The sequence below is a fragment of the Lepidochelys kempii genome, chromosome 1 (genome assembly GCF_965140265.1).
Source record: "Lepidochelys kempii isolate rLepKem1 chromosome 1, rLepKem1.hap2, whole genome shotgun sequence".
Taxonomy (NCBI): Eukaryota; Metazoa; Chordata; order Testudines; family Cheloniidae; genus Lepidochelys; species Lepidochelys kempii.
In genome coordinates this window covers 245,222,163-245,244,135 of record NC_133256.1, presented here as the reverse complement: position 1 = coordinate 245,244,135, position 21,973 = coordinate 245,222,163, and the positions used below count along the sequence as shown (strand labels likewise).

The window sequence follows — 21,973 nt, the reverse complement described above, 5'->3', positions numbered from 1 at the left end:
ATGTTTCCATTTAATCTCACTCTGAAACTGGCCAGCATCTGTTTTAGCATAATCTCTCTGTTGTTTTGACAGAAATAAAGCACAGACATTAGAATGATCCCTTTAATTTTTTTTTCCAGATTTACTGGTCAGATAGAAAATTACTAAAAGGTCATACTACGGGTATCAGTATACGCCATATTTTTGGTGTTGATGTTTATTTCAGTGATCAAAATATTAGAACAGATTGAAATTGGTTTTACAGTGCATCTTTCCTACACTATTTTCCCCAAGTGTTTTACAAAGCCATGAGTTAAAGACTGATGCAGAGACCATTCAGTAATAGCTGTGTAATAGTAATGTGTATTCAGTAATAGCTCCTGCACAGCATTGATTTCAGAAGGAAATATGTTTATTCCCTACTCTTTTTGAACAATCACTATAGGTCACCAAAGCTTGTGCTAGTATCAATAATGTCACAGCTTCATTGACTTCAATGGAGCTGCACCAATTGACACCGGCATAAAATCTTGCCCAGGATCTTTAACGTCCAACTTGAAACCCACCAGAGACTGGACCACAGTTAAATGTCACATTTAAAGGATGGCAACAGTGCAGCAGCAATTTAGCATGGCACGTCATGGGTAGCACTGGGTGTGAGACCAAGTCCTGGAATGGGACTGACACCACATCATAATGGCCTAAAGGAGAGAGTGCTACCAACTCGGCCACACTGCCACTATGTGAGTATATGGAATATGAGTGACAAATGGATTTCAGAGGTTCAGTAGGGGTGATCAGCAGGGATGTTGGCTATCGGAGGATACACAACATCATATGCATAGAAATGCCTTCTGAAGTATAAAAGTGCATGCACACATTTTTAAGGGGCTGATTCAACGCCGCATTTCTCTGGGTTACACAGGTGTAACTCCATTTACTACTATTGGTTTAGGCAGTGGGCATCAGACGTGTACTCTAACTGATCTTGTTATCTGTTTTGGAGTATCTGGGGTTAGGAGACATCTGTATTTTTGACCAGCTGGCAAATACTGACATTCAATTCTCTAGCCGCAGAGAGTGGATGCACCACTGGTGGGGCTGACGCATGAATGTAGAGAAGGCAGGGGCAGGTTGCATTGCACCGTCTGCCAAGGTAGCATCACGGTTATTTGTATTTGTTTCCCATCTCCAACAGTACTCTTCATTCTGGCTCAGACCTTTGCTGCTTTATAGGAATTCTTACACTTTCCCTTCTCTATAGAAGCTTGTATCTCTGTTTGTTTGTTGCACCTCTTTTGCTGTGCCTTGCTCCCAGGCTTAGAGTCTGCATTCCAACCTTATGGGAATTCCCCCACTATTTCATCATCTTGTCTTCTGCTCTCCTTATCTCAGGTCTGCACTGCAGCATTACAGGTGCAATGAGAGTTATGAGAAGAGTTATGAGAGACAGACCAGCAATTTGCTTTTGCATTTAATGTATGTAGGTAAAGCTAGTCTTTGTTAATTTAACAAAGTGGTGGAGTTTAATGCCATGATATATAAATCCTATATTCCTATATAGATATAAAATTGCCACTACTTTATATGGACCCTGACATAGCAATGTTAGTTTAAAGAGAGGCCAAAACTGGAAACATTCGTCCAACCCTCTGCTTAATTCCTCTGAGCTTTGTGGGCTCAGATAAAATGAGAACCAGATCCAAACCACCTCTGGCTTGATTTTAGAGCACAAAACCCCACCTGATGAGGTTTTTCAAACCTGATTTTGCTCATCTTATCTCCACTCACGAGGACATAATACACTCCAATAATTTCCCTTGGATTTGTCCTGTTTATAAGAACACTTTAAAAATTGAGACACCCATTTTCCCTCGTCTTCTTTTTAAATATACTTCCTGCTTCCTGTTAGTGACTCTTTCCTACATTTCACTTGCTGTAAAGCAGGGTCAGCCAGGCATCCCCTATCATTATGTATTATTTGTTTATTTGTATTACAGTAGTACTTAGGGTAATGGACCAGTGCCCCATTGCACAACAATTGTGATTAGTTCAGCTTGAAAATACAAGGGGACACTGCAATTATCTCGCATTGGCTAGTGCCCTTAGTGTACTAGAGGTCTTTTCATGAACCTGGTGCTAATCAAACTGTTCTGGTGTCTCGGTACATGAAAATTCAGTATACAATGCAAAGAGCTGCTGAGGTAGTTTGAAGAGAACAGTGAAAGAGGATGCAAGCTGCAAGGAGGGTAGAGTAGCCGCTGCAGTACGAGATGTTCCATACTACTGTACTTTCCACGTATAAGAACGCCTTTCATTGCTGCTAAGGGTGTTGCTATAAGCACTATACTATATATAAATACTAATTCCACAGGAAAAAGGGAGGTGGGATTTGCTGTTTTTTCCATTACATCTGCTTTCAAGCTCTTGTGCCAAACTGAGGGTGGCTGGGGAGGCAGAGAGAGAATCTGTGTCAAAAATAAGTTAGCCCACACCCTTCTCAGCAATGTGAAAGGTGATTTGGGGGTGTTGCGCCCAGTGGATTGCAGCACTGACCAATGACTAGTCAGTTTGGTTGCCATCACAACAAAACCAGCCAGTTCTTCAAAGGGTTGTGAACACACAGTATAACATGGCATACCACTTTGAATTTCCCCTGAGGTGACATGAATTATGGCACTAGGCAGTATATTCACCCTTTAGGAACTGAGCTAGTAAATGTCCAGCTCTCTACCTCCAACTACTTCTGCTGTACTAGTGACTATACTGGACCAAATTTGGCCTTGGTGTGAGTGAACGCAACTAGAATGTCTATAAACTTGGAAAATTCTGGGTTAGAACTAGGTTAATTGTTCATGTCTAATAATTTTTTTAAAGAAATGTAGCCCTCTTTTCTGCGTACACATTAGCCATTGAGAGATTTAGATTTTTATGAAACTTTCATTATTAGAAAATGTTTCTATAAACATGTTATGCCAGATTCTCCACCAGGCTTTGGCCCCTCCAACAGGCTTTGGCTAGCTTGCCACCACAAAGGGGCCATGAACCAGGTGTGCCTCTAGCTAGCAAAAGATTCTCCCATTATGGGGTATCTGAAGTGATGATATGATCCCCAAGAGAGGGGAATCCTTGGGCTGTGTTAAACAGCCAAAATGTTTAGCTTAGCTTAGCTAAGGACAGGCAGAGGTTGCAACACTCCAGCTGCCAGATGGTCTCTTTGATGCTGTTGTGTTTGAGTGTATTTTAGAGAAGCCTTCAGCCTGCTCCACATTGTGCCAGACCCAGTAACCCAGAAGTGGCTTAAAGTGTCCTTTGCTTTCCCTCACTTCAATTGTGTGCCATGCTGAATGGCTCTCAGCCACAATCACGAATCTAGCCCGCAATGTCTACATGACTAGGTCCTCATGGTGTCAGCCAAGCAGCTGAAGGCTATGAGCTACTATGCATTTCATTTTTGTTTATCAAAGATAATCTTTGTATGCCTGGGGGGTGGGGAAGAAGAGAGTATAGATTGTCTTGAACTGTCACTTTTCACTTCATGTGCACAGGGCACTGATTTATAGTTTAGTCTGTACAGTCAGCGATATCTAATTGCTGCTGACCACCTTTCCACTTCCAGGCTGCCTGTGTTTTCCCTTTGTTTCTTGTTGTCAGTAGGAGTATGAGATTTGGCTGTAATCATCGTGATCATCAAATTGCCTTCTCTCACGGGGTGACCAGAAACCATGGAAAACTGGAATGCTGAGGAGGGGTAGGGGAAGGAAGGAGTAGCCACCTGTGGTCACTCTTCCCTGATTTCCCAAAACCCTTCCTGGCATACCTGCCTCTGAGACCGATGTCCTAGTTTTTCATTTGGAAGAGCTGGTCACTCCGTTCTTACACCAGTGAGCAGATTTACATGTGGAATATCAATCAGTCTGCCCTGGATTAGAATTTAACCTTTTATAAAAATTCCTTTTTGCCTCTGGGAACCTTCTGGGTCTCTAAATCCAAAGGCACAGGGTTCTTACAATTAATTGTACTACTGTAGCAGCGAAGGACCTCAATCGAGATCAAGGCTCCATTGATCTTGGCATTGTATGCCAAGTAGAGACAGTCTCTGGCTGAAAGAGTTTACAGTTCATTTAGACAAGCAGACAAAGGATGGGGAATAAAGAGTTTTGTCCTATGCCAAAATAAATTTGTTAGTCTCTAAGGTGCTGCAAGTACTCCTAGTTTTTTTTTCTCCTTCTTATGTTACAGATGGGGAACTGAGGCTGACAGAGTCAATGAGTTAGTCGAGGTCACACAGGAAGGCATGTGGCAGAGTCAGGAATTGAGCCCTGGCTGCCACTCCAGGCCTGCCACTCTCATGATATAATCTGCCACTAAACTGACAGCCTCGTGCTATACACACAGCACTTTCCTTCTCCATCTCCCAAGTGCCCCTTCCACTAGTTCAATGGGCTGTCTTGAATCTAGTGCTGTGTTTGCTGCTGAGCAAGAAAATAAATAAAGCTTCCATCCCATTGTTTCTGGTAATGAGACTGTATTTGTCATTCAGTATTTCTCTTTGCTCTAGAAATGGCACCAGTTGGTCTGCTTTTCTGTTCTCAAGTCCAGTTTTCTTTGGGTTTGAATTTAAAATGTATGGTGGTGTTTTACTGAAGAGAGACTTCTGAGGAATTAATCCTAAATCCCTCTTCTGCGCATGTACAGGGCTGCGGTTGACTTTCTGGAATGAAAGGCAGGAAATTCTCTGCATAGCTGACCTTTCTTTATGATTCTAGCAGTGGTTTGAGGCACGGCATTCTTGTCTGCTTCAGGCTGGCTCTCACCCTACAATAGCACTACTGATAGTGTTTTCTCTCACTTAACTGCAATTCATGGCCTTGGTGTTTACATTGGCTTCTTGCCATTGCAACCCACTAGCCCCCTGTAAAGAATCTAGAAAAGCAAATAAGATTTTGGAGACTTTTAAACTTAACAGACAAGGGTAATGCTGTATTGTACGTTGAAGTCAATGGAGATACAACTATTTACTTCACCTGAGGGTCTGGCCCAGAGGTCACAAATAAGAGTTAGCTGTATATATTTTACATAGCGGTGGAGAGGGAGACCAATCAGCCACTTTTTCTCCCTTCACCATCAGTCACTTGCCATAATGAGTAACTCTTGCTACTGTACCTTCAGCCTCCCCTGTCTTTGCTTCCTGTTTGTACTAGTGTCGCAACTGCCATTTTGGCTAACATCCCAGGAACTGTACCAGGGACCTTTAGGGCTCAAAGCATGAATTTCTACAGCTTGAGCTAAAGAGCCAGGCTCTGTAACTGAGACTCACATCCTATGTAAATTGGGAACTTGGGTGGTGGTGGGGCAACATAATAGCTCTACACAAATTGGGCTATATTTGAACTGTGCCATGTTCCTCCCTTCAGAAGGCTATTAATTTTCTCAGACCTAATGTCTCCTTGTCCAACGGATAACAACACTGAAACATAAAGTTAATTCCAGGCCAGAGTCAGCAGGCTTCCCAGAAGTTCTTGCGAGATTTTTGCCTCTGGTTATTGCAAACAGCTGTAAACTACAACAGAAATATTTGAGAGGCTAACAAGAGCCATTACAGATAATGAGAAGCCAGTAATCGCTCAGCTGACAGTAATCTGCTTCTGAAATAACCTTTTTTCCTGAAAGTCAGTGAACTGTTATTTGAAGGGGGAAAAAGGATGACTTTGGTGGGGCTCCTGACTAGAAAGCTCCATAGTGGCTTGGTTCAGTCACATTTGGCTTTTGGGGCTTGGCATTGGTGTTGTATGTGCTGGTACTGGAATACATGGGTGTGCCAGAAGAGCAGTTGGCAGTGGCCGTGGTAGTCACAACTCTTGAGTGCTATTCTCACCTCTAGAACTAACTTACTTTGTGAGACCTTGAGCAAGTCATTTAACCTGTCTGTGCCTCAGTTTCTCCACCTGTATAATGGAGATGATGATGATGATAACAGCCTACCTCACAAGAGTGTGCACAGACTTGTTTAATGTTTGTGAAAGTGCTTTGAGATACTGAAGTGAAAGGAGCTTATATAAAAGTACCAATTATTGTGATTATTAGTGACCCAGTATAAATGGACAATGTCAGAATACTAGCATGTGGGAGGCACTATGGTCTAAGGAACAGGGCCCTGGATTGGGATTCTGGAGATCTCTGACCTTGGGCAAGTCCCTTCACCTCTGTTTGCTCTGTTTATCTATCTTGCCTTTTTAAGACTGCAAGCTCTTCAGGACAGAGGCTGTATCCCACTGTGTGCTTATACAGCACCTAGCACAATGGGCCTTAGCATATATGGGTCATCGTAGACAGTGGCATCTTCAATGTAAATCCCTACCCAATAATGCCTGTGGAATTTGGATTCATCTGAAAGCAAGGTGGTCTCCTATGGGCCCTACCCAGTGTGAACAGTCAAGCTTCAAGGGCTGCCCCTCTCCCATCAGATTGTTTGTGATGGTTGGTGCAAGCAGCACAGAGAGCAGAACATCATCAGGCTGTGGGCATAGATGCCAGATTTCCTCCTTCACTGTAGGAAGCTTCTGCTGCTGCCACAGTACACGGAAAAGCAGCTGGCAGCTTCTTGGATGTCCCCGGCTCACCTTTCATTCTATTGCTTCTAGTCCCAGAACACAGACTGTGTTGGAGCACCAATGTATATTAACAGTAATTGGTAGCACTGATGCTGGTATACAGGAACATTTGTCCCAAATGTAAAATGGATTCTCTTGGGCTCCAGTAATACTGTTGCGAGTCCCAGAAATATCAAATTTCCTGCACACTCCTAACACCTGCCAGAGCTAGAAGCTTGGCACATCCTCTCCCTCTCCGCCCTCCCCACCGCCCTGGGGCCTGAAGTCTTTCACAGACACTGGGAAAATTGAAAGACTCTCAATCTCAACAACTGACCAGCTCATAGGAATAAATTATTTGTCCCTGACTGCTTTACAGCTCTAAATTTAGGGGAATATGCTAAACCTTTATTTCAGTATAATTGTCCACACTAGGGAGTTGCACCATTTTACCCATATCTATTTCTAAAGCAGGACAAAAACTGTGTAGAACAAGTTTCGGAGTAGCAGCCGTGTTAGTCTGTATTTGCAAAAAGAAAAAAAGAGTACTTGTGGCACCTTAGAGACTAACCAATTTATTTGAGCATAAGCTTTCGTGAGCTACAGCTCACTTCATCGGATGCACGAAAGCTTATGCTCAAATAAATTGGTTAGTCTCTAAGCTTTCGTGCATCCGATGAAGTGAGCTGTAGCTCACAAAAGCTTATGCTCAAATAAATTGGTTAGTCTCTAAGGTACCACAAGTCCTCCTGTTCTTTTTGTGTAGAACAAGTTGCACTCTCCTGTGTCAAATTTTTTTTAAACCAGATCTCCTCCGGTGTGACTTCTTTCTTCATAATGGAATATCCTCAAACTGACTCCACCTCTGTTGTAACATTTTCCTGTTTGAAAATTTCAGGGCAAGATAGGGGGTATAACTGTGGTGGATGATGGAGACTTGCCCCAGTTTCATCCACCAGTGTAGCTGCACTGGTTCAAACCCTTAGTACAGGCAGGGTAAGCTGTGATTTGCATTAGGCTAGAATTGGAGCAAATACCCAGGACAGTCATTAAAATGAATAGAAGATGTGTGGCTATGTTTCCTGTGCTTGTTTGAAAACGGGTTTATCCTGAGGTTTCTTAATAGCAAGGATGGTGTGTGTGTGTGGGTGAGAGAGAGAGAGTATGTGTGTGTGATACCTAATCTCATACTGATTGTTGGGACGATTTATACATTTGTACAGAGTAATTTACACTGGTAGCATTGGAAGGAGAATGGTTCCCTTATGTGCTATTTTTAGGCTGGCACTTCATAACTACAGCTGCATTTTCTTCATTAAAAAACACCCAATTCAGAGATGACAGGCAAATGAGCATCATTTGCGGCCCTATTATAGAATCAGATCTGAAGCTATTTAGAAAATCTGGACGAGCACAAGTCCATGGGGCCGGACGAGTTGCATCCGAGAGTGCTAAAGGAGTTGGCGGATGAGATTGCAGAGCCATTGGCCATTATCTTTGAAAACTCATGGCAATTGGGGGCGGTCCCGGATGACTGGAAAAAGGCTAATGTAGTGCCCATCTTTAAAAAAAGGGAAGAAGGAGAATCCTGGAAACTACAGGCCAGTCAGCCTCACCTCAGTCCCTGGAAAAATCATGGAACAGGTCCTCAAGGAATCAATTCTGAAGCACTTAGAGGAGAGGAAAGTGATCAGGAACAGTCAGCATGGATTCACCAAGGCAAGTCATGCCTGACTAATCTAATTGCCTTCTATGATGAGATAACTGGCTCTGTGGATGAGGGGAAAGCAGTGCATGTGTTATTCCTTGACTTTAGCAAAGCTTTTGATACAGTCTTCCACAATATTCTTGCCAGCAAGTTTAAGAAGTATGGGCTGGATGAATGGACTATAAGGTGGATAGAAAGCTGGCTAGATTGTCGGGCTCAACAGGTAGTGATCAATGGCTCCATGTCTAGTTGGCAGCCGGTATCAAGCGGAGTGCCCCAAGGGTCGGTCCTGGGGCCAGTTTTGTTCAATATCTTCATTAATGATCTGGAGGATGGCGTGGATTGCACCCTCAGCAAGTTTGCAGATGACACTAAACTGGGGGGAGAGGTAGATACACTGGAGGGTAGGGATAGGATACAGAGGGACCTAGACAAATTGGAGGATTGGGCCAAAAGAAATCTGATGAGGTTCAACAAGGACAAGTGCAGAGTCCTGCACTTGGGATGGAAGAATCCCATGCACTGCTACAGACTAGGGACCGAGCGGCCAGGCAGCAGTTCTGCAGAAAAGGACCTAAGGGGTTACAGTGAATGAGAAGCTGAATATGAGTCAACAGTGTGCCCTTGTTGACAAGAAGGCTAACGGCATTTTGGGCTGTATAAGTAGGGGTATTGCCAGCAGATCGAGGGACGTGACTGTTCCCCTCCATTCAGCACTGGTGAGGCCTCATCTGGAGTACTGTGTCCAGTTTTGGGCCCCACACTACAAGAAGGATGTGAAAAAGCGTCCAGCGGAGGGCAACAAAAATGATTAGGGGACTGAACACATGACTTATGAGGAGAGGCTGAGGGAACTGGGATTGTTTAGTCTGCAGAAGAGAAGAATGGGGAGGATTTGATAGCTGCTTTCAACTACTTGAAAGGGGGTTCCAAAGAGGATGGATCTAGACTATTCTCAGTGGTAGCAGATGACAGAACAAGGAGTAATGGTCTCAAGTTGCAGTGGGGGAGGTTTAGGTTGGATATTACGAAAAACTTTTTCACTAGGAGGGTGGTGAAGCACTGGAATGTGTTACCTAGGGAGGTGGTGGAATCTCCTTCCTTTGAGGTTTTTAAGGCCAGGCTTGACAAAGCCCTGGCTGGGATGATTTAGTTGGGGATTGGTCCTGCTTTGAGCAGGGGGTTGGACTAAATGAACTCCTGAGGTCCCTTCCAACCCTGATATTCTGTGATTCTATGAAAGGTGTTAGTGTGCTCAGAGAGGCTTGCCAGGCTGAACAAACACTGCACTGGGAAAGTGAGCTTTGCAGTGAGGTTGGGGAGAGTTTGTGAGCTCCGAAAAAACGGGTCCAAAGGGGTTCAAATAAATGAATCATTGGACAAAAGTCCAAGGTGAGCCTAACTTTAAGTAAATCTATATTAAGTCTAGTAGAAATCTTAGATGATATAATTTCCCCTTATTTCTGACCCTCCTACCCTAAATATACATTAAACAACCTCACTCTCCAGCCCCATCTACACTAAGGGACTTCACACCAGTGTAGCTGTACTGATGTAAGTAAATGGTACAGCTGAATTGATACCAACCTGTAAACTCCATTATGGACTATGCTGGCCTAAAAGAGGGTTTACCCCAAATCAATTTATTTTCTGGATTAAGCTGCATAGGTGTAAAATCCATTTTACACTGGTGCAATGCATTTACATTAGGGGTAAAATTTCCTCAGTGTAGACGTGCCTCAGACTCTTACCACTGTGCAACTTACACACCCAACCCTTTGCCTATCATCTCTGAATTGGGGCCACTAAGAGCCTGATCCACTACTGCATTATCCCTATTTTACATCTGTGATTTCAGTGGTGTTATACTGATATAAAACTGGACCAACGCAAAGATGAATTGGGCCCTCAGAGTCAAAGCTGATGTTCATTGCCACCCCTCACACAACAAGGTTCCAGAAGAAAGGAGGGTTGCAAGACAAGCAATTAACAAGAGAGTGTAAGAATGCATGAGTTACAGTCAGTTATTCTCTGCTTTACTTTGTCTTCCATCTCCTTGGCATGTAAATTACTCCCTTTCAGTCACATATCATTATGTGAATGTAAATACATCTGAGAAAGTCTGCATCTAGGAAAATTGGAATACAATTTACACCACCTTAAACAACACTACTGAATTTGCCCCATTGTCGTTTTCCCCGCCTCCCCACCCCCTTTTCCTTTACAAATAGTTATAACAGTTTGCTTGAATTTGGTACTTGGGCTAGGGAAGGAATTGTAGCCTTGGCTAGAGCATGGTATGAGAGAGACCAGGGCTGGGCAGGTTTCCTCTATGCAGGCCTGCCATGGACATCACTCCTGATTTGAAGTATCCTCTCCTATTCCTTGGCCCTTCCCTGTAACTCTGCTAATCGATTAAATCTGAGCTGGATTCTCTTCTCATGTATGTCAATTTTACCCCACTTCATTGAAGTTGCTCCTGGCTTACATACGTGTACACGAGAGAAGAATTAGAGCCACAATCTATCTCTGATGAAGTGAGCTGTAGCTCACAAAAGCTCATGCTCAAATAAATTGGTTAGTCTCTAAGGTGCCACAAGTACTCCTTTTCTTTTTGCGAATACAGACTAACACGGCTGTTACTCTGAAACCAATCTATCTCTGTGTCCATCACGGATTTCTAGGCACTAAATAGAAAATTGAGACGCAAACGAATATTTGTATCACGCATTGATCATCTCTTAGTATCCGCATCCCACTACTACTTCCCTCTGTCCTGATCCGTAGCAACCCCCTGATATTTCAATCCTGTGTGATCTCAGTGCACCTTAGTCTTGACCTGAAGGGCGGTGATGGACCATCCTACAACTCTGACAGTATACCTCATTTTTCTTTACCTGTATACCCCCATTTGTTTCCATTCTGGGTCTCTCCTGAGTAGAATCTTTCAGTGATGCCAGATTCAGTGTATTTTGTAGTATGGACCAGCATCATCAAGGAGGCAACTATCAAATACCTTTTCACTTCACGAATGGTGACTCCTTTAGACACTTTCCACCCAAATACACCCTGACTGATGCATTTCATTATTATTTTATTTATTATTATTTATTTGTATTGTGGGAGTGCCTAGGAGCCCCAATCATGGACGAGGACCCCTTTGTATTAGGTGCTGTACAGACACAGAACAAAAAGATGGTCTCTGTTTCAAAGAGCTCACACTCTAAGTATTTTATTTTAGTGTTCTCTATAAATGAGCAATGCCTGTGAATCACAGTGGCAAAATGTTCCCTCAGTGAATATGCCTCACTCCCTGTATTATGCATCCAAGGAATGCAGCACACATCACTACAGAGCTGGCTTTTAGCTGAGCTACATTTTAGCGTATGCCCATGCGCATAGCAGAGAAAAAACCTACAGAACAACCATTTAATAGTGTTCTTTCATAAAGTTGCTCCTGTCTGTTTATTTGACTTTAAAAAAATGGCCCTTCTAACAAATGGAACTTGAATACAAAAATGTAATGACATTTACTCTCTCAGCTGCCAGCAAACTCACATGCACCATGAGTCATTCCAGATGTGGATAAAAACAAAGTGTGCCTATGAAAGCAAGTTCACTGATCCCTAGGAGAGTTGGTTTAGGGGAAGAGCTGCTACGTTGACTTCAGTTGCACTCAGGAGAACAGACAGGTTCTTCCTTTGGGTTGGGGAGGCAGCTGTCTCCTCCTGAAAAGGAAGCCAGGAAGCAAATAGCTAATATATAGATATAGAGAGAGATTTTAAAGTAAAGGATGCATTGGAAGACTTTGCTACTGCTGCTTTTCTGTTACAATGCTCATGCCACTGTGAGCCCGAGGTGGAACAGAGGTAAGATTTAAATATTACAAACAAATAACCATTGATGGGAGAAAGCTGAAATTACAGAATGGTTCTGTTATTTTTTTTTCTTTTGTCACTCCCAGCTCTTGAATTTTTTATTCCCATTCACAACAGGTTAATTTAAAAAAAAAATCTTCTCACTTTCTTCTCCCTTCTATTAAAATAAAACTAGAGGCATCTTTTTCTGGACATGAAATCCAGACCAAAAGCATTGCCATCCACAAGGGGCATGATTCTATCTTCTCTCCTGGGCAGGTGTTAGGGGTTTAAAAAGAAGAAGCTACATGGGTCAAAACTTAAAATACCTGCAGGATACAGGGCACCTAAATAATAGGAACTCTGAGACTGCGGGACTAGCATGTTTCTTATACAGAAAGCTGTCAGTATGAAGCTACATGGAATTACCTATGTATATTTATACTTTTTTTCAGTGACTTACAAAGTAAAAAGAAAAGGAGGACTTGTGGCACCTTAGAGACTAACAAATTTATTTGAGCATAAGCTTTCGTGAGCTACAGCTTTGTATGTCCAGCCAATTCAGGAATTACCCTGTGTGGCCCCATCCAGTATCTTTACTAATTATTTTTTAAAAACTTTCTCTTTTTCTTTATTCTCGCCACTGGAATTTGGTTGTGGTTCTGTGACTGCTTTGGTAGCATGGTCTGGAATGGGGAAAGGAAACACCTCCTAATGGAATTTTTTGGGACTGAACCTAAACCCACAGACTTTTCAAAGGAACTTGGGCACCAATGAAGTACAAGTTCAATTTATTATTCAGTCTCCTCTCCTCCTTCTGTGGGCTTGAGTCCTTTCTAACTGTGTCTGTGCTTTATAACAAGAGTTGGATTTTTGAAGGAGCATCAGTGACTGAAGTTGGATGACACTTTAACTCTTCTCTAGGAGGCAGCGTTGCCTAGTGGCTAGCGCACTGGGCTGAGACTTAGAAGACGTGGGCTCTAGTCCCAGCTCTGTTACTGGCTGCAGGGCATTGAGTAAGTCTCTTCTGCTCTCTGCCTTAGTTTCCCCATCAGTAAAACGGGGATAGTGATATTGGTATCCTTTGTAAAAAGTGCTTACAGATATACCAGTGAACAGCACTGTACAAGGCATTAGCTCATCTGTGTGTCACGCTGATAAGAAGGGGGTAAAAGGGAAATAACAATTATGCATTGCTCTTTGAAATAAATCCTACCTCTGGGTGTATCGGGGCAGGGAAGTTAGGCATCTTGTCAGGACCGATGTCTTTGAAGTAGAGAGGACAAAAAGAAGTCCATCCATTGGTCATGAAATTACTGAGATACATTTAATGCCCTTCTTTGTTTTTATTGATTCATTTGCTTTAATTTATCGAATTCATGTAATTACTAAAGTCCAAGGATCATGAACAAAATGTGGAGGGAAAAAAAAGAGGGCACTGTTGTTCCCCTAGTAGCTTTTAGAGAGTGGTAATGCTGAGAGTTTCAACTCCATTTTCTGGCAGATTTTTGGGGCAAGCATAAGGGTGGCACTTCCTGGTGAGCACTACAGAAAAGAAGTAGGAGATCCAACTCCCACCTGCTGGTGTAGGGGTATCAGCTGGAGGCAAGGGGCTTCAATGGGGAGGACCCGCTGACTGTTCACTGGCACCTGGCCCTCTCAGCTGCAGGAGCTGTTTCCAGGTGCTCTTGCTACCATAGCTGCCCCAGGAATTCCTGCCCTCTCCCACACTCCCCCATGAAATACCAACATGGCAGCCCCTCCCTTAGCAGAAACCTGAGAACAGAGTGTTGAGCCTTACATCTTGCCCTAAAGGTCAACAGACTTGGGCTCTGTTAAAGCAGTGGGGGAACCCAGTTTCAGTCAGGGGCCTTCTAATGAGAACATCCTGTCCTCAGTCCTAGATCGGTAAACCTGGACACTGCTAGCTTGAACACCATCAGCTGTTAAACTCAATGGCCATGACTATGAATGAGGGCAGGGGGTTGGGGTGAGAGCTATCTCAGATGGCCAGGACCCAAACCATTCAGCAAAGCCAATAACCTGCATGGCATCTGGAAGTGAACAGAATGATGGAATATGCGAGTTGCGGTTAATACCTCTTCACAGAGAAGCAGGCACCTTCCAGCATCTCCTGTAGCTTTCTAGTAGTCTTCCAGGGTGCCCCATGGTGAAGCCCATTTTGCAATCTAGTCTCAAAGGGACAAAGGCATGAATTACAGTAGCAAGATCCTGATGTGAGAGAAATAGTTGCAACCAGATGTAGAGAGGGGAGGGAAAACCCCCCTTGGCCACCAATCTCTGTTTGGGTGTAGGAGCATCTGGGAGTCCAAAGGCAACCCTAATTTATTAATCTCTTGAAAATGTATGGGGAAATTTGTATCAAACATGAGGACAGGACACATCCTTACTATATACTCAGAATCCTTCTCTTAACCCACAAGCATCACCTCAGTCTTTTCTGGGTGAAACCTCAGCCATCTAACTCTCATCCAAGTCCTGATCTAGGCTTGGCACTGGGTATGCAAAGGCAGAACAGCACCTGGATCTGATGAAAACCTAGAGCTGCATATCATCTGCAAACTGACCAGTAGCACAAATTATTTAAAGCAAACACTACCTCACAAAACAAAAAGTCCCTCTATAGTTTATAGTTGGCCTTTGCAGTAAAGATAAACGTTGGAGGTTTGGGTAAAACAGGACCTGGATCAGAATCCCACTGTCAAGGATTTGGCCCATCTCTGCTCCAAGATAGTGATGGACGAAGATGAGAGACATTTAGTTAAATCTCTGAACTTTGAGAGATCTTATAAATGGAACCTAGGATCTGAATCACACTGTAACAGAGCACTGGACCTTAGGTGCATGTGCACACCCAAATGAACCTGTTACAGCCTCTAAGCTCTTGTGAGCACATGACCTGCAGGAACCCAAATCTAAATCTTTCTTCCCCTGCAACAGGGAAGTAGCGAGGAGAGACTCAGGGAAGCCTTAGGGTGGGTCTCTCCGTAGTACTCAGGAATGGCTATCAAAGGGAGATATCATCTCCTCTCCCCTCCCAGCTGTGGTGGAAACTGGGTAAGCCTTAGGAGGTTAGTACTCAGTATCTTGAATTTATTTGCTCTTGTTTTGTAGTGCTTGTTTGAAAATAAAGCCAGACCTGAGGAAAGGGTCTTGGGCTGAATGGGTCTTGGTTGGGAGCTTTATTCTACTTCCCCCTCCTGGTGAGTTTGATCACTGGTTGGTGTGCACCATTCTAGTCTGGACTTTGCCAAAAACCTTTCCTTTCTTCTTTCTCATCCCTATTCTACAGTAATTTTTGTAGCGCCATATAGAATATCACACCCACTCTGCCTCATGTACCTGCCCAAATCCAAGTGTGAGATGGGGAACCTTACAATGCAGGACAAAGATTGACTAGAAGTGACACTCAGAACAGCCCAGTGAGGAGCTTGAATGGAGATGAGGCATATTTCTTTTACACATCTGAAGTTTTCTATAGCCTCAATTCCACTGCCTGGCATTTCTGATTTCACTAATTTACTCTGAGAAACAGCAAGATAATAACAGGTCTTTTGCAGCAAATGTAATTTTGGATCCATAATGAGTGACTCCCCCCCGTCATAAGGTACAAATAAGAGGTGTGATTATTACAGATGAGCTTGAACCAGAACTCTAGAGCTTCATAGATGTGCAAAGTGGCAGCTTCCAGTAACTATGGAAACCATGGGCCAAATTCTGTTTTTTTTTCTGTCTATAAACCAGTATAAATCTGGACTAATTCCATTGACTTCAGTGTAGCTGAAAGCAGAATTTAGCTCATTATCTGTATTTTTGGAATTACTTGGTTTTATAGTAAAAACCGTAAAGCCAGATTTGTTTGCACATTTCAATTCAGTTAGTTTATATATTAGCTTTCAGAGCTTCCTGATCAGAATCAAACATCACACAGCCAATGAGGTGTGTTTGTAGTGTGGTCCTCTGGTTGGTGAAGATTCAATATGATTCCTCAGGGGTGAGCTTCCTTGGACAGTGAGGAAGCAATTGTGTCTGTAATTTCACCCACCATTGAAGGCTGGGGAAGGAGGAATGGAAAGTGTAAGGTTGGAAGAAAGTCAAGGTTTTCTCACTTGGTCCATACACATTGCTATAAATCTCTCCTCCCACTCTCTGCAAAAGTGGATCATCTACAATTCCATAAAGCTATGGATGTATTTATTCCCTGGATACATTTCTTGTGTTTGCCCCTGGGGAGAAAGGATCCCCGTCTATCTTGATTTCCCCAGAACAGTCCTAATTCTTAGTGTTTCATCTAGTGTTCTGGCAATATAGGTATTGAACCTGAGTGAATGGCCATTGTTCAAGTCACTCCCATTTTGAGTTACATTCTGCCGCCTATAGTGTTGCCACAGCTGCAGATAACTGGTCACTTTCTGGAGCCAAGTGGGAGGGGAAAGTGTGTCTATGCCCAGCCAGCCATTTCACGCTGGAGGTAGGGTTTAATTCTTCATCTGATCCATGACCGGAGGCCCATGCCAGGTCCATGGTGGTCCTGCCACATGTCTATGTATTCTATCCTGGCAAGGGTACAAGGTGAATCACCAAAACTTTTTATATTACTCTCCTCTTTCCCACCCTGCCCCATATTGCAAATGAAACTTTGCCCACCTCCTTTTTGCAGCAGCCTCTAGGATTCCACTGCTGACTGTAATACTCATCACTTCTGACTTGGATGGTGCAAGCAAAGAGAATCTGGCTTGAATACAACATGTAATTACCACACAAATGGACATACACACCCAGCAGCCCCACGTGTACTGGGTCATGGCTTTGGCTTGTATAGAACATGATGATGATGATCGTAAAAGGTCTGGCCCAAGAATCAAAACAAATCACACCAGTTGGCCTTGGAACAAGAGCTTTTTAAATGCAGTGTCCTTTTCACTTGCTCTGATTTCCATAGAGTAGTTATCTGATTCATAAAAAATGTATACAAAACTATGAAGGATTTGAAATATTATGAAACTTGGCCAATTCTATATGCTCATGTGTAAAGTTTTCTCCTTCTTACACAGTAAAGAAAAGACTTTCCTTTTATCTAGCTTTTCCATGATTGCCTTGAAGAGTGCCTGGATCCCATATTATTTTGCTTGTTTGACATTATTGGGCTAAATTTTTCACTAGTGTAACTCCACTGAACTCTGTGGAGTTATTCCAGCAGAACGTCTGGCCAGTTATATCAGTGGCTCCCACCTATCCTGAATTTCATGGGTTTATACCAATTCTCGGAGGTCTATGCTTGTTACAAGTATCTGGAGTCTCCTCATTTCAGGTTAGTTTATTAGTAGTGACAATGCAATTCAAAACACCATGACCGTGTTTAAAGAAAGCAGTGTGGGCTAGTGGCTAGAACATTGGACTGTGACTCAGGAGACCTGGATTCTATTCCTAGCTCTACCACTGGGTGACCTGGGGCAAGTCACCTGACCTCTCTGTGGCTCAGTTTTCCCATCTGTAAAATGAGAATAATGATTCTTCTTCTCCTTTGAAAAGTGCTTTGAAATGTACTGATGAAAAGTGCTATATAAGAGCAAGTTTTTAAAATTTGATGGCATACAAACAGTGTCTCTACAAACACTTACTAGACTTAAATAATAGACTTGAAGATTTAAATAAAGAATAAATAAATTTAAAATAAAGAATGACCAAAAGGAGATAGAGTGAGTACAGAAAAGAAAAGAGAAGAAAAGAAAAGAAAAATGGGGTGGGGAATGTATTTTCAGGTGGACTCTGAAAACAGAGTGAGAGTTGATGAGGTGAAGATCTTCAGGGAGGCTGTCCCACATGGCAGATGGTTCAGAGGAGAAGCCTCTTGCACCAGCAGGGGTGAGAATGTGAGTTTGTAAAGAAACTATTGCAGAGGGAGCAGGCAAGGGACTAAAGAGATCCTGAGGTAGAGGTAGAGCAAGCCCAGACAAGGTTAAAAACAGGCCAGATCCTGATCCCCATTCAGGCCACTTTGTACCACCCCAGCAGCAGAAAGTATCGGAAAGCTAGTGGACTTAATCCTCGGAGAGTTTTACTTTCACAGAAAATCTCCTAGTGGTGTAGAACCGGCATTGCAGCTCTGTACCAACCCCCACCCCAGCATGTTGCTGGCTCCCGAAACAGCGGGGCTGTGGGCAGCCAGATTTAAGTGAGAGAAGCCTTTGTTCCAGACAGGTGGTAAAGGCTGCTTTAAAAAAAAAAAAAAAGGCTGGTCGAGCATTCAATGCAAGCCTGTTGCAGATGAATCAGATCATTTCCATCAGCCTTGCACACATATATGGGACACCGCTGCTAGAGACAGGCCTGCACTAAAACCCTGGAGCTACACACACAAACTTTAGGAATGTTTTGGTCTGGGTCTGAAATGTGTGGATCAGTCTAATTTCTTGTTTAAAGTTCCATTTACTGAGTGCAATCCCAGCCTCACTGAAGTGAATGGGACTTTTGCCATTGATTTCAATGAAGTCAAGATTTAACCCATTATCTGTTACTCCATGTCTCATAATAAGCGAGAATGATCAAAGACCTCCAGCACATGCATGAGGAATTGCTGGGAATTTGCTAAAGGTGTCTTCATCAGCAGTGGCTTTAGCACTTTTGAATGCCACATGTGTGGGGTATATGGGTATCAGAAGGTAGCAGGGAAAGGAGGAGTTGTTCCATGGTATCACAGAATGAAGGAAGGAATGTTTTCCCAATCAGCATTGAGTATACAGACCAGTCTTACCTGAAGACATGCTTTGGCACAGGCCAAAGTCCAAAATGATAAACTTCCATACAGATTTCCTCCTCCCGTCATAAAGAAAGGCAGGAGCATTAGGCATACTTTCCACCCACCTTTCTCCATCCAGTTCTCCTCCCCACCACTTGGACGTAATAATAACTAATCATACTTTGTACTTATATATTGCTATAACAGCTTTTCCTTGGAGAGATCCTCCCCATGGGTATTCTGCCTTTCTGCCTGCTGTGTAACTGCTGGATCTGAGACATGGTCCCTTGAACCAGCCTCAGTCTGTTACATAACATGGGCTTACTAACCCATTAAGTGGCTTAACCTTTAAGAAGGAGCAGCTTTTATCCCCTCGGAGGTTCCAATGAGAGTTAGTGCTGTAATGATAGCCCGGTTGCTATTGTCTCATCATCAGTGTGGCAGTGATGGTGGGAATTGAGTATTGGAATTGGGACCCGGAAGATGAATCTGTGAAAAAGAAAAGAGTAGACTAAAATAAAAACCATTGCTCACTTTCGTTCCCACAGAAGGTTCCTTCTTTCATTAAAGCATATGCTGGGGCATTTCTCAGCCCAATTGGCAGCTTACCAACTCCCTCGAGACCAGCACTCCTTCCTTTCATTGTTTTGGAATTCCTCACCAGCCACAGTGAATTAGGTCACCAGCCACAGTGACTCAACATTGCACAAGCATCTTTGCTTGGAGGAGTCAGGTGGACTGTCTCTCCCTTCCCCGCCTCCCAAAAAAGCTGGGTGAGGAAAAATAAAGTTCCTGAAGGCACAGGGCATGTTTGCTAGGCTCGAGACTCAGGTTGGATTCCCTGGGGAGTTCAAGTGGCAGGAAGATGCATTTCCAGGCCAGGTACCCAAAGCTGCACTGTGGTGGAACATATATTGCCCACACCCTCGTTATACTTGGGGAGTAGACTGCTGGGATTACATGGTGACACAAAGTATTTGCATAGCTATGAACTTGTAAAGCTGCACTGACTTTGACCTGGAAATCTGCATGCATGGGTGAGACATGGGTTAGAGTATCCAGTCTGTGGGCTTTAGGATAGCATGGAGCCAGTGTTCTGGTTTCTCCATTGTTTTGAAAATGGATATTGTCTTTCCAAACTGGCAGTGCTTATATGAGCCAGAGGGGGGGAACCACATACCTATCTATAAAATGGACAGGCTGGACAAGGGGAGTTGGGGAAAAGGCAGAAAATAGATACACAGAAAGACTAGAGGAGGGGCTAGAGGCAAAAAGAAAACAGAGCAGGTGAGAGGACAGTGGATAATGCATGAAAATAAAAGGGGAGGAAAAAATAGAAGATGGAAGGAGAAACAAAGAATGTGATAAGTATGGAGGGTGGGAAAGATTAAAGCATACACAACTTTATAGTTATGGCAATTGTAACCCACTGGTCAGTATGTTAGGTATTCCCCTTTGAGCCTAATCTACAGAGGATGTTGGTCTGTTACAGATGCACCCTGTTCCTTCCCACGGGAGCCTGCTTCTTTAGCTTAAGATGTAGTGACATCTGTTCTTAGGTCTGGAAGTCCCCTGTTCATTCCCTTGTGTTGGCCATGCTGGTAGATGTTGCACAACATTGTTTATTCTTATCCCGGGAGAGAAGAAAAATAGTTGTTTCCTTGAAGTTTTCTTCATTAAATGCAGCTTGTATTCTTGTGGATATTGTATTAAATGTAGATTGTATTCCTGTGGGTAGTGTTTGTGTCTTTATCACCCAGCTAAAATAGAAAATTAATGTTAATACATGTAACTGTGCTATTTATTGCTATTGTCCATGGTTTGGCACTGGACAAACACCATTTCCAGTTACTCACTACCTTTTTCAGAGTAGCAGCCATGTTAGTCAGTATCCACAAAAAGAAAAGGAGGACTTGTGGCACCTTAAAGACTAACAAATTTATTTGAGCGTAAGCTTTCGTGAGCTACAGCTCATTTCATCGGATGCATCGAAAGCTTATGCTCAAATAAATTTATTAGTCTCTAAGGTGCCACAAGTACTCCTTCACTACTTTTTAAAATTGCAATATCAATGTTTAGAACATTATGCCATAACTGGAACTGTACATTTCTCATAATTGCAGGAACTCCTGCTTTGCTAGACCTGCATGCGAAGTTGGCAGAAAGTTCTGGTAGCCAGTAATTATTAAAACACAAAGGGTTTTCTTTTCTCTCTACCAAGTTTTTAAACAAACAGAACCACGAGTTACAGGGGACTGAGTTAGTATAGTCTCTCCTTGGACTGGAAAGTTTAAGGCTCAGTTGTGTCTGCACAGAAATGAAAGGAGAGAGAAAAGGGCACAAGGTTTTTCTTCTCCCATGTGCCCCAGTAGAGCGGTTGGGTACAAATGGTGCTTGTGCTCAGGTAGCAAAAGGACTATGGAAATCTAGTGTTAACTCTCCAGAGGGGACAGGAAATGGGTAATAATGTCATGGCCCTGCTTCTATACAAATCAGCAGAGCTAGCCCAATGTGGAACAGAGGGCATGCTGCATCCTGTCAAAGGGAGCCTCAGTGGCTGTGCTCCTGGTTTTAATGAGTGAACTCCAGAGCTGTCAGTTGTCCTCCATCAAACCCACTAAGATCAGTGAACAACAGAGACCTACTTCCTGGAAGTGTTTTGAAGCTCACTTCTGCATGATCTAACACAAAAACTGCCCCTCACTCTCTCTCATCTATCTTTGTTCACTCTCACTCACGCATTGCCCCGTCTTAGCTCAGAACCATCTCAGCTGCACAGGGCCAGGCTGGGTTTTGCAGAACTCTGAGCAAAGTATGATGTGTGTGGAATGAGGCTGTCTTCAGTAGCCCACGTAATGCAGTTGGAGGGAGTAGCTGGCAATTGAGAGGATCATGGCATGTGGCACTACGGGTCTAGATAGGAAAATGTGTCAGTTGTTAGTCGGGCATGTTGACTAGGCTGCTTGTCTTTGTTAGGCCATAGGGTGTTGCATCTTCCATGCAGGAAGGCAAGACTGTAAGTGGGTGTTGCTAAGAGATCATTAGCGTGTTGGCCAAAACGGAGTCTGTCACACAA

General features: G+C 43.3%; 1 protein-coding gene across 2 annotated transcripts in view; it reads left to right on the top strand.

Annotated features, from left to right (window-relative positions):
- Positions 1-11,928: 11,928 nt before the first annotated feature.
- FAM180A (family with sequence similarity 180 member A) overlaps positions 11,929-21,973 on the top strand; it is a 33,250-nt gene continuing 23,205 nt past the window's right edge. For both annotated transcript variants that reach the window (XR_012157063.1, XM_073329981.1), the window contains exon 1: positions 11,929-12,149. Coding sequence is in view for 1 of the 2 variants with exons in the window: in XM_073329981.1 (XP_073186082.1) it covers positions 12,074-12,149 (76 nt within the window). In the remaining variant the exon portion in view is untranslated. The remainder of the gene's footprint in view (positions 12,150-21,973) is intronic.